At 48.1% G+C, this 12,244-nt stretch overlaps 1 protein-coding gene across 3 annotated transcripts in view; it reads right to left on the reverse strand.

Moving 5' to 3' along the window:
- LOC135809267 (uncharacterized) overlaps window positions 1–12,244 on the reverse strand; it is a 141,051-nt gene that overhangs the window by 83,274 nt on the left and 45,533 nt on the right. Inside the window, exon 2 of one of the 3 annotated variants that reach the window (XM_065322580.1) lies at window positions 4,545–4,558. The exons of 1 other annotated variant lie outside the window; for it this stretch is intronic. In XM_065322580.1, the coding sequence (XP_065178652.1) occupies window positions 4,545–4,558 (14 nt within the window). Of the gene's footprint in view, window positions 1–4,544; window positions 5,016–12,244 lie in introns of those variants that run through there. One more of the 3 variants, XM_065322578.1, reaches the window with a different exon arrangement.

Below are 12,244 nucleotides of genomic sequence, written 5' to 3' on the forward strand. Positions count from 1 at the left end.
CTTGATCACCTTAACAGAGTGCAGAGGCGTGCCCTCCACATCATGGGACCCAACATCTTGCTACAGAGCCTTGAGGCCCGACGGACACTGGCGGCGCTGACTTTCGTCTACAAGCTACTGGGCCAACTGGAAAATGTTCTCCCTCCAGGCGCACCTAACTACCTTAAGTAGACGCTCCTTTCCATACAACATCATCAACACCTGGAACGCGCTGCCATCCTCCCTCTTCACCAAACCACCATCTCCTAAGGGCCTACAATCCTTCAAAGCGAACGTCCACTACCATCTTCGCCGAAGCCAGTGGCTTTGGGCCACAGACTCCCTCTAACAGTTCAGAACTATTTCCATCTTGAAGCTCCCCCCCCCCCCAAGCATTGCATCATGTTCACTGCATCTGAACTGCCTTTGAATCTATTTTTCTCTCTTCTTGTTCTCTCTCCACCCACCACCCCCCCCCCTCTCTCTCTCTCCCTCCCTCCCTCCCTCCCTCCTTCCCTCCCTCCCTCCCTCCCTCCCTCCCTCCCTCCCTCCCTCCCTCCCTCCCTCCCTCCCTCCCTCCCTCCCTCCCTCCCTCCCTCCCTCTCTTTCTCTCTCTCTCTCTCTCTCTCTCTCTCTCTCTCTCTCTCTCTCTCTCTCTCTCTCTCTCTCTCTCTCTCTCTCTCTCTCTCTCTCTCTCTCTCTCTCTCTCTCTCTCTCTCTCTCTCTCTCTCTCTCGCTCTCTCTCTCTCTCTCTCCTCAACCATTCTACCTAACCTTCTCTTGTCTTTATCGCTAAATCACCACCTTCTTTTAGGCTATGGTGCGCAAGCTCACGTTAACGCCGATACCATGGGTCGGTGTTGTGGGCTTGCCTCACCAGCACAGGCTTGCTTTGCAGCCCCTACTCTCCCTGCTGTTTTGTTATTGTATACTCTGTTGTCTTCTCCCGTTCTGACGAGTAGGTTGTGTACTTAGTAAAAAAAACAAAAACAAAAAACAATAGAATGTAGTTGTCCCTTTCTGACCATGGCAGTGTGACTTTGCATTCCACCTTTATTATAGTACAATACAATCATAATGCTTACAGTGTTCCTTCACCTGATGACGTGCCCGGTTTATAACAGACCATCATGTACCAATAAAGTAATTCCACCTCCACCAAACGCGCTCTCTATCATGTACAGGGGCGTCGGAAGGTATTTCAGGGTGGTACGGTCAGCCATCTGAAGTACAATTTACTCGTGGGGGAGGTGGTGGCGGAGCCAAAAATATTTGAATTTTAGATCCCAGATCAGTGTATTTTATTCATTCACGGGGTATCTGGGGCAAAAAGTGGTACGGTCAATACCGTAGTGACCGTACCGTGTGCGACGCCCCTGATCATGTACCAGAGAAGATACGATATCTAGAAGTTATGTGTCTACCACAGGGCAGGCGGGATGGTCCAGGAAATCAATAAATTTAGATAGTTTCCTTGAACATTTCCCCCTTCTCCACCTTACCATGGCAATATAACCTTGCAGGCATTCTGATCATCCTTGATGAGGAAACCTCACAAGAACGTTCTCACCGCTTCCTTCAGTGAATGGTAGATGAAGCACTAGCACTTCGGCTTACACTCGCTGAACATAAGCTTGTCTCATCTTCTGACCTGCCAACAACCGACCTAACAGTAGCCTGTATCTACCGTGCTCCTTCCCCGTCGACGGATGACTTCTCGACTTTTCTCGACCGCCTCCAAATAGCCCTGCAATCAACTCAAAGGAAGCCCGAAGCCCTTGTGATATCAGGCGACTTCAACTGTAGGTATTCCGGCTGGTGCTCAACTGACCAAACGGATGCACAGGGTCTGAGTCTTGACAACCTCTTCTCATGCTATAATTTGACCCAATCGGTAACCTTTCCCACCCACCTCCGCTCGAATGGACTTGGCAGCTGTCTAGACCTTATCGCGAGCAACATCCCTAACCAACTCAACCACATTCAACACCTGGCTCCTCTTGGCGCATCATACATGCCGTCCTGCTGGCTGAGCTCTCCTCCTCAAAGTCTTCCCCCACAGCAGCCAGCACCTGCCGTAGCCCACCATCTACACAAAAATACAAGGTCCTGAGTGCCACGGTTAACATGTGGAATGCCATGAATGTTTTTCTCGCAGATGTACCCTGGTCTCAGGTCCTTGCCTCCCACTGCATCGACACGGCTGTCTCTGCATTCACAGACATCCTTGAAGGTGCCTTGGACCTATATATAGGAAGATCCTCACCTCCTCGTCGGAAATCACGCCACAAACCCTGCCCCTGGATGACTCCATCACTGAAAGCAGCTATTAAAGTCAAGAGCGATCTCTACAGCATCTACCGGAAATACCCATCCCCTACAAATTTCAACAAATACAAACACCAACGTAACTATGTAAAATGCCTTTCCAGAGCCTGCCATCGCTGCTACATCCGCAACCTCCGTGCCGCGATATCTCCCACAAACCCTCGCCTCCCATCCCTCCCTGTGCTCCTTCGTCAACTGCGAAATCCTACCAGCGCCCGGGTCATACCTTCGAAGATGGTGGGCCCCAATGGTCGAACAAGCACCTCTCCGGCATCCATTGGTAACTTATTGAACCGCCACTTCGTCAGTGCTGGCTTACAGGTTGACCCCGATGCTCCTATTCCCACTATTTCCTCCCTACCTCCACCAGCAACTACATTGCACCTCCTGATCATCACCTCATCGACTGTTCACAAGCATATTGCAAGACTGCCTCTGAACCAATCCCCCGGAGCTGATAGGATCACCAATGAGATCCTCAGGAAACTGAGCTACTCAATTGCCCGCCCACTCTCCATTCTTTTTAACCTTTCCCTCTCCTCCGGCACATTCCCGTCACGATGGAAGTCAGCCACTGTCATTCCAGTGTACAAAAATAAAGGCGACAAGAACAACCCGTCTAATTACCGACCAATCTCCCTCCTGTCCTGCGTCTCCAAACTGCTAGAGAGAATAGTGTACGACCGCTTGTACGGCCATATCTCCCCTCTTCTTCACCCCGCACAATCTGGCTTCCGTCGTAAGGACAACACATCCCTGCAATTGTCCCGCATAATCAAAGACCTCTGCTCCCTAAAAGACCAGCGGCAGGTCTCCTGCATCTGTTTCTTCGACCTCTCCAAGGCCTTCGACACCGTGTGGCACAAGGGCCTGATCGCCAAACTTCGTGCCCATGGTGTCTCCGGCTCCCTACTCGCCTGGATAACTAGCTACCACTTGGACCGAAATCAGTGCGTCACAGTAAATGGAACCTTATCTGACCCCGAGTCTGTGACATCCGGAGTGCCCCAGGGCTCCATTTTAGGTCCCCTGCTCTTCCTCACATACGTTAATGACCTCCCCTATGCAATTCCCAATATTTCTTTGTTTGCAGATGATACCACTGTCCTTGCTTCCTCCCCGTCTCACGCCACCCTGTACCCCAAAGTTCAGACCTGTATCAACGACATTGTTCACTGGATGAGCACTTGGTACCTTAAGCCAAATGTGACCAAAACCGAGCTCCTCCTTTTTCCCCCTCCCACAGATCCAGTGCCCATCTTCCACTTTCCCGATGATCCCGGTCACCCTATCTCTGTAGCGCCCCACCATAAACACCTTGGCATTGTCATAGATTCCGCCCTCTCCTGGTCTCACCATGCTGATCATGTGTCGTCCAAAGTATGCCGATCTGTCGGCATAATGTCAAGTCACTTGCCCCATTTGCCCCAAAATTGCCGGATTAATTTTTATAAATCATACATTCTTCCCCTCTTCACGTACGGCTTCCCTGCCTGGTCCACCATTAACAAAACCCACATAGGTAAATTAGAAGTTCTCCATCGCCGTATACTGCGCATCATATTTCGTACTGATCGTTATAATCTAGACTTGTATGCTGCTGCATCCACTACCACTCTGCAACATTACCTTGATGCTTCCAAGTGCACCCTGGCACCTTCAATTTTTCTTGACCAGCACCCTGCTCATTTACAGTCCCTTAACTTAATTGGTTCAATTCAGGTGGCACCACCCGAAGCTGCGTTCGTCTCCCCCTAGCTAGGTCTACCCTATTCGTAAATTCCCCTTTCTTTTCCTCCTACTCTACGTGGCTCCAACTGCCTCCCAGTGTTAGACAAGCTCCAGATATGCCCAAATTCCGTACCCTCGTCAGACAGCACTTCAGTATCTCCCAGTAAACAAAGTCACAGTCTCCACTTCCGCTGCATAGTTCGCTGAGCATCCCATTGCTTTGTAAGTTGCTAATCCCTTCCCACGTTGTGTACGTGCTCTTCATTTTCTTTTTTTCTCTTCTTCCGTGGTTGGTCTCACCCTCTCCTCAATTCAATTGGCTGTCTTGACATGCCACGAGGTGCAGAAATAAATAAATAAATAAATAAGTAAATAAATGTAATCCAAGGTCCCTGGTTCTATGGTGGTGACAGCCAATTTTTTCTTCAGACTTTTCCCTTTTCCATTCCCTCAATTAGTGAATATTCAATGCAAGTCAGGTGTATATTGTTCCTTTTCCAGCTTACCATGGCAATATGGCCTTGCAGAGGTTCAGCTCCTTCGTGAGGAAACGTCACAAGAATGTTGTCACGAGCTTCTGTAGTGAATGGTAGATGTAATCCAATCTGAGGTCGCCATCTGAAGAATATTAGCTGGCATTCATCTCTCATGTTGATGATAGGTCCCACACTAACGTTACCAGCGGTACCTGCTGCATTTCGACTAGTCGAGGCCTCCAAAATGCTCCATCTGTCAATGAACGCATCGTCATATAGACTGTTGTTCACGGGTGGGCAGTACAGGCGGACTTCGTCTTTGTCACTGGATCCTACAGTTTCACCGCGGCCCTGATTTCTCCACTGCACAGTAATATTTCCACCATTCTGTATCTCTGGATTGTAGGAATAAACCAGATGTCCATCTATCACTGGAGCAGTCATACCCAGCATAACACTCGCTATCAACAGCATCATTCGTGACATTGTCATCCGTTACTTCTTGGATAGCGATTTCAACTCGGAGAGGTCTGGATCCCTTACAGAGACAACGATTACATGACAACTTAACTTTTCGTCTCCACGAAAGAGCAGCTATGGATCTAGAGGGTTAAGTGCAAGAAAAAGGCGTGCACTGGATTGTCTTTGTTTTGAAGCCAAGAGTAGTGTAGCTACTCGATGCAGATGCTTTTCAGCGAATATTTCACAGTTTACTCGTTTTAGGTTAACACGGTGTTGAAACATGTGCTGAGCCATGAGCCATCCCGCAGTGCTGAACTCGAGGCTGGTGGTCAGGTGCTAGTGTTTCTCGCACCGTGTTACCATGTCCTCGTGTAGGGATACAAGTTACCATGTCGTGTAGGGATACAAGTTACCATGTCGTGTAGGGATACAAGGCAAGAATACATACAATCATGTAATACATGACCATACATGGTTGGAGGAACAAAACCATTACACGAAGCACAGCAGCTGGCAGCTCCCGGTACCACTTTCGACGCTACGCCAGTCAGCGAAGCAGGCCACCTGAAGCCCCCACTGGGGGTCACCTTTGACTCCCAGCTGACATATGCGCAGCACATCTGGACATTTGCCTCCAGAAACGCTTTATCTGTAATCGTCAGGGAAATCTCGCATAACAACTAAACTATCGTAATCCGACATCATCATTATTCATTTTTCTCATATCTTTCTCATACATATTCATATCGCAGATTTCTCGTTTTGGTAGGAATCGGAGAATCCTCTCTCCGGTAAGAAGGCAGTATTGCCTGTGCCCTGAGCGAATTGAAATAAGAGGATACTACAACAACAACATCCGCACGATCCGCTATAAAGCACAGCAACGCCTAGGCTTCCTGCGGAAGGCCTCTGCTGTCCTAGTGCCCCTGGCCGATTCTGAGCCTACAATGGGTTTGTTCGCCCTGTGCTGGAGTACTGTCCCTGGTCTGGCTTGGTGCGCCACCCTCACACTTGGCCAAGCTAGACCAGATCCAGCGACGAGCCATCCACATCATCAGATCGGGCTCCTGGCTCCCTAGTCTATCTCTGCGGCGGACAGTGGCTTCGCTTGCATACTTGTACACTCATGCCTCGTTTATCCGGGCAGTCCGGGACCTTGCACTGCCCGTAACTTTGAAATGTCCGTAACTCCGAATCATATACATCTTGATGGGGAAAGTGCACAAGTGTGCACAGAACATGGCATGTGACGTCACTTTTTCCACACAAAGTGACAAAGGAGTAGTAATATTTCCACTGGAACTTGCCCCCAGGGTGCCCGGTAGACCGAAGTGCCCGTAACTTCGGGGTCCGGATAACCGAGGTATGAGTGTACAAGCTATTCTGCCTGGATGCGGACAGCCCGCTAAAGAAGATCCTTCCCTGGTGCCCAATGTCGACCTCAGGACATACAGCCCACCCGCGTGTCTGCTCAGCCTACGCACCCACACCAGCTATCAATTAACCTCCCAGCACGCACGTGAAACAGCTGTCTTCGCGCATTTCCTGCCAGCGCTGTGCAGACATGGAGTGCTCTGCCCCAAAGCATGATGCTGAGACCCCCACACCTGGAGGGCCTGCAAGCCACCTCAGCCGTAGTGCACACACCGCGTCTGAGACCGTGTCTTTTTTCGCTAGCTTATACTCTCCCTCGCTCTATGTTGTGGCAAAGTAGCTCCCTTGTTCATGTAATAGCTGGCCTACTGTAACAATTATGACGTTTCTTGCCAAATAGCTGAGCCTGCAGTCACTTCACCAATCATCTCATATTTTCAATGTTCCTTTTATTTTACTTTAACAATTTCGCAACCTCTCTCTCCCTCCCTCTCCTCTCTCTCTCTCTCTCTCTCTCTCTCTCTCTCTCTCTCTCTCTCTCTCTCTCTCTCTCTCTCTCTCTCTCTCTCTCTCTCTCTCTCTCTCTCTCTCTCTCTCTCTCTCTCTCTCTCTCTCTCTCTCTCTCTCTCTCTCTCTCTCTCTCTCTCTCTCTCTCTCTCTCTCTCTCTCTCTCTCTCTCTCTCTCTCTCTCTCTCTCTCTCTCTCTCTCTCTCTCTCTCTCTCTCTCTCTCTCTCTCTTTCTCTTTCTCTTTCTCTCTCTTTCTCTCTCTCTCTCTAGCTCTCTCTCTAGCTCTCTCTCTCTCTCTCTCTCTCTCTCTCTCTCTCTCTCTCTCTCTCTCTCTCTCTCTCTCTCTCTCTCTCTCTCTCTCTCTCTCTCTCTCTCTCTCTCTCTCTCTCTCTCTCTCTCTCTCTCTCTCTCTCTCTCTCTCTCTCTCTCTCTCTCTCTCTCTCTCTCTCTCTCGCTCTCCCTCGCTCTCCCTCCCCCACCCACTCTTGGTGCGTCTAGGTGGCCATGAAGTCGAAACCCTAGGTCGGCGGGGCTCCCTAAACCTCACAACCACTGCCACGATTCAGGTTGTGCGTGCTTCCCCTAGCTGCATCTCATGTTTGGCCTTTAAGTGGTCTTTGTAAAAAAAAAGAAACGCCACAGGAAAAATCGACGAGGCCCTGGCTTTTCGTACGGTTACTTTCCAAAGTCGTTTCAATGGTGGTATGAGCAGCAGCAACCAAGTATTTATTTTGTGTTGTACTTTTTATTTGAAACTCGGATGTTGAGCCATAAATAAAATTAATGTAGATAGTAAAAGACATTATGGATACGAGTTTAGAGTAACTCTCATAACATGATACTTTATACAGTCAGTTAGCGCTACGGAGATGTGTTGAAGCTAGATGTCAGGACGTCGAATGTCTCAGTACTCTGTCAGTTTTGTGCCTAGTTATTGCACTTTCTGACTGTATAAAGTATCATGTTACAGTGATGGAGAGTTACTCTTAGCTCGTATCCATAATGTCTTTTACTATCTACAGTACTTTTTATTCTTTTTATTTTACTCAGGCATTCCCCACAGACCCGAAGGTCTTCTTACATGGTGCCCCAAGGTGAATGTATGCGTTGAGTTCCTGGCGAAATGAATTGGGGATATGATTAGTGCGAAAGGATTCGGGGAGTGCGTTAAAGCGGTCAGCACACTCAGCACCAAGAAATGAAATGGATTTGTATCCAACTTGAGTGTGGACAATGGGTAGAGAAAAGGAATAATTATTGGCTTGACCTCGAGTGACTTTTATCTGTGTGAACGCCGTCACGGTGAAGGGAGAACATAATCAGAGACGAGTGAACTGCAGAGATTGTGGGTGCAGCGGAACACGAAGAATATGGACAATACCTTGTGTCGACGCTAATAATTTGTTATGTGGTACCTCTCAAGCAGGTATGCCGTGTGTGTGTGAATATGCAATGCACAAATATACATACATGTATTACAAGTACCCCCTCCATAGTCATACATGTATGAGCAGGAGCTGACATCTCACGTTGTCAGTAGCCCTGTCCCAAAGATGCCAACATATTTCGCAACTTATGCTTTTCGGAACCATGCCAAAACAAATGAAAGTTGCTGAAATCGCATCCATTTTTTCAGAAAAAGCTCAAAGGTTGCTGATATCGAAACTCAAAATGAGCAAGTTCTTGTGCATAAAATGATACCAAAAACAAGCAAAAACTAAGCCTGAGCGGAAATGGACAACACTGGAGCATACTGTGGCGCAGCATAACCATGATAACTGTCTGAGTAAAGTCATGCGTACATAAAGGGGAAGTATACCCTAAAATCAAATTTTCACCAGTTGTAGTCTTCTGGGTGCTGAGTCGAATGGTCTTGGTCCGAGGAAGCTGCGACGCTCCCTTCCTGCTTGAATCCCAATCGAACTCGCGCACTTCCACCGAAACTGGGTGACTGCGCCCTACTAGATGGGGATTTGTATGCAAAATGTCACTAAAAGCGCCATTTCGTTCTTATAAAAGCACGGATGACCGCGATTGGCCCATATGTTGTAGTCTTTTGGACGCTGAGTCGACTGATTTTGGTCCGAAAAGGCTGCGATGCAGCGTTCCTCCTTTATTCCCAATCGAACATGGTTGAACAAGCGGTCACGTGCTCCTGGGTGCCCAAATCACCTGGTCACCGCGCCAGCAGGCGACAACTAACTTACTTTCACACCAAGGTTCAACTCGAGTTCAACTCGAGTGACAGGACTGCACCCAAAAAAGGTCAAACAGGCTAGTAAGTAGTTGTACCCTGCAGGCACGGTGACCAGGTGACTGGTGTACGCAGGAGCACGTGACCGCTTGTTCAACCATGTTCGATTGGGAATAAAGGAGGAACGCTGCATCGCAGCCTTTTCGACTGGTGAAATTTGATTTTAGGGTATACTTCCCCTTTAACAGCACATAACTCGTATGTTATGAATGAATACCGGTATGTGTACAGAGTAAAACATCATTAGCTTTGGAAAACGAACAGACTTGGAATGAGTTTTGTTGGCGCTTCGCACACAGCATTCATGATACTAAGTAATTATATTATCATAGCAGCGTTGCTCAGTTCTACCACATAATTTTACTTTAATGTACAAACCATCAAGACAAGTGTACTTCTCATGTTCTTCGAGAAGTACAATTGTCTTGATGGTTTGGTGCAATGTATCAGCGCTTCTTGATGAAGCGGAGCATCACGGACACTTCAATGGTCCCCTCCAAGGCGTTTCTCTGCTTACGGTTGCGGAAAAGTTGCGAAGTAGTTCGTGAAAATGAAGAAAATTGCGAAAGTTGCGATTTCTTCTAAAACAACCAAAAATATTGACTGAGTAGGAAATAGAAGCCGAGGTCTTTAACGAGGTTTTTATTTCCTATCCTGACCAAGTACGAAGTCAATATTAGGTTTATCACGACAAACAGTTCGTATTTCAAATTCCAGAACGATAACCTCAAGAATCCCGGTTTTATGTTTGCACAACCGTTGCACCATCACCTACTCGTACAGTGGCCATGCTGCACTAGGCACCGTTCAACTGCGCAACCCACAAGCAGTCAAATATAAGCAGCCAATATAACCCTAAGGAGTGAAATACATGTATGCAGGACTATTTGACTGCTTAAAAATAATTTGGTATAGCGAAAATCAATGGGAGTCAATACTAAGAGAGTGCTAAAGTACAGTACAGCACACAGTACTTAACTTCGACAACATCAGTCTCTCGGATTTTCAGCAGTGCTGGTATGCGGATTACGGCGAAGCTGGTGGTTGGCTGTTGGCAGTTCATGCGTTTTGGCGTGAAATCCCTTGGTCCACAGTATGGATACAATCCAATCCAAATGCTGCCAAGACTAAGTTACTAGTCAAGCCTGGATTAGAGGAGGAAGCAAGGATTTTGTTTGCTGACACAGCAATTGATATACAGAGTGATGGTTTCCGTTATCTGGGTGGCGCAATTGGCACGCACGAGTATATCACTGGAAGTCTGTGCCATCATGTGGCATTGTGGAGTATGGAGGTACGTGCGTTGGCATCATCATTTGCCAGGACGCAGCCATATGCGGTCTACCGGAGGCCTGCGTGGAAATGGCATTATCATCTGCGATCCCACAAAGACCCAGAATCTGCGTGTTTTGATGATTTGGATAGTGCCATTGGACGAGACCTGATTCCGGCCTTCACTGGTCGTCCCAACCTGTCAGATATTGAACGTACAATTTTGGCACTGCCTGTCAGGTTCGGAGTCCTCGCCCTCCCAATTATTGCCTAGGACGCCAGTGAACAGCAAAGAGTGAGTCTGAGGGTAACACGGCCCATTGTGGACGTGTTTCAGTGCAAATCGGATGCTGCTCTACCAGTGTTGTTATTTGTTCCGGCAGGGGCTCTCCGTCCGCAAGGGTAAGCAGAGGGTGCGTCTGTCTGGATATCGTCATTTGCACGTGGATGTGTCCTTGGGGCTGTGCAATCAGCAGAGGTTGCTGGTGGAGTGTGCTGCTGGCCCTGGGGTTTCAAGCTGGCTGACTGCTGAGCCTCTGGCAAAAAGTGGCTTCATCCTAAACAAAGTGGAGTTTGTCGACGCATTGTCAATACGATAATGGCTGTCCCTTGTGGGACATTCTGAGTCCGTGCGTGTGTGGTGCGGACCTCAGCGTCGATCATGCAGCAACGTGCCCTACTGGGGGGAGGGGGGGGGGGGGTACCCCACTCTCCGGCACAATGCTTTGCGTGACCTGATTGTAGAGGCCATGGATGCGGCCATCCCTGGTGTGCGAATTGAGCCTCCTCTGCTCACACTCGAGGGTGAAGCGCTCCCTGGTGCAAAGACCAACCGGCGTCTGGAGGCTCATCTGTATATCTATGCACGGTGCTTCTGGTCTCGGCAGCAAGACGCATTCTTTGTTAGGGTGACTCATCCCTCAGCATCCTTGGTGTTGAGAGCGGAGGTTCGTGCTCAGTTAACCAGGAATGAACAACAGAAGAAGAGAGCCTACCTGCAGACGCTGCCCGTGCGCATTCGTAGCAGCCTCCAGGGTTCCTACCCAGACTGCATTACAGTCTGTATCGGCTATAGCGTACCCTTTTGATTTCCGTGATTTTATCACTATAACCGATGCATCACTATATGCGATACGATCGATTTTTTTCGAGCGACACATGAAAGGCAAGGAAATACTTCCAGCATGGCGTTTTGACAAATGAGCATGCTGCATAGTTGACAGTGCCCGCATTTCCATAAAAAAATTCTGTTATGTACATGTACATGTGTCACTATCAAAATAAGCAACGTGAAGAAAGTAAAAAAATAGGGCCTTTGATATTATTGCAACATGTATTTTAAAGTTATCACTATAGCCGATTATAATGTAGTGTGTTATGCATGTTTTGATTCTATGTTGCCATCATAATATCCGATATATCATTACATCCGATAATATTGGTTATAGTGATATTTGTACTGGATAAAATACGTTTTGCTTTTGATATTTCTTACCAATATCACTGTAGCCGATATATTCTTATATCCGGTCACTCTATAGCCGATACAGACTGTATTCCCTTGTGGAACAGCCTACCAGCGACTATTCTACCAGCACCGCCGCAACCCAGACAGCTCCAGTCCTTCAAGGAAAAATGCAACAAGTAACTGCTGCACCTGAACTGGCAAGCAGCCACCGACGCCCTATGAAACGGTTTAGACCAGCGCCTTACTAGCATCCTCCCTCCCCCTTACCACAATTTGTTTCACATTGCACATACCTACGGAAGAAGGGGAGAGAAAACGAAGACAAAACAAAAGAAACAACAATGGGGGTGTAGGCGCTACATGAGCTGCGCTGGTGAGATGCAGTGGACTCC

The sequence above is a fragment of the Sycon ciliatum genome, chromosome 2 (genome assembly GCF_964019385.1).
Source record: "Sycon ciliatum chromosome 2, ocSycCili1.1, whole genome shotgun sequence".
Classification (NCBI taxonomy): Eukaryota; Metazoa; Porifera; class Calcarea; order Leucosolenida; family Sycettidae; genus Sycon; species Sycon ciliatum.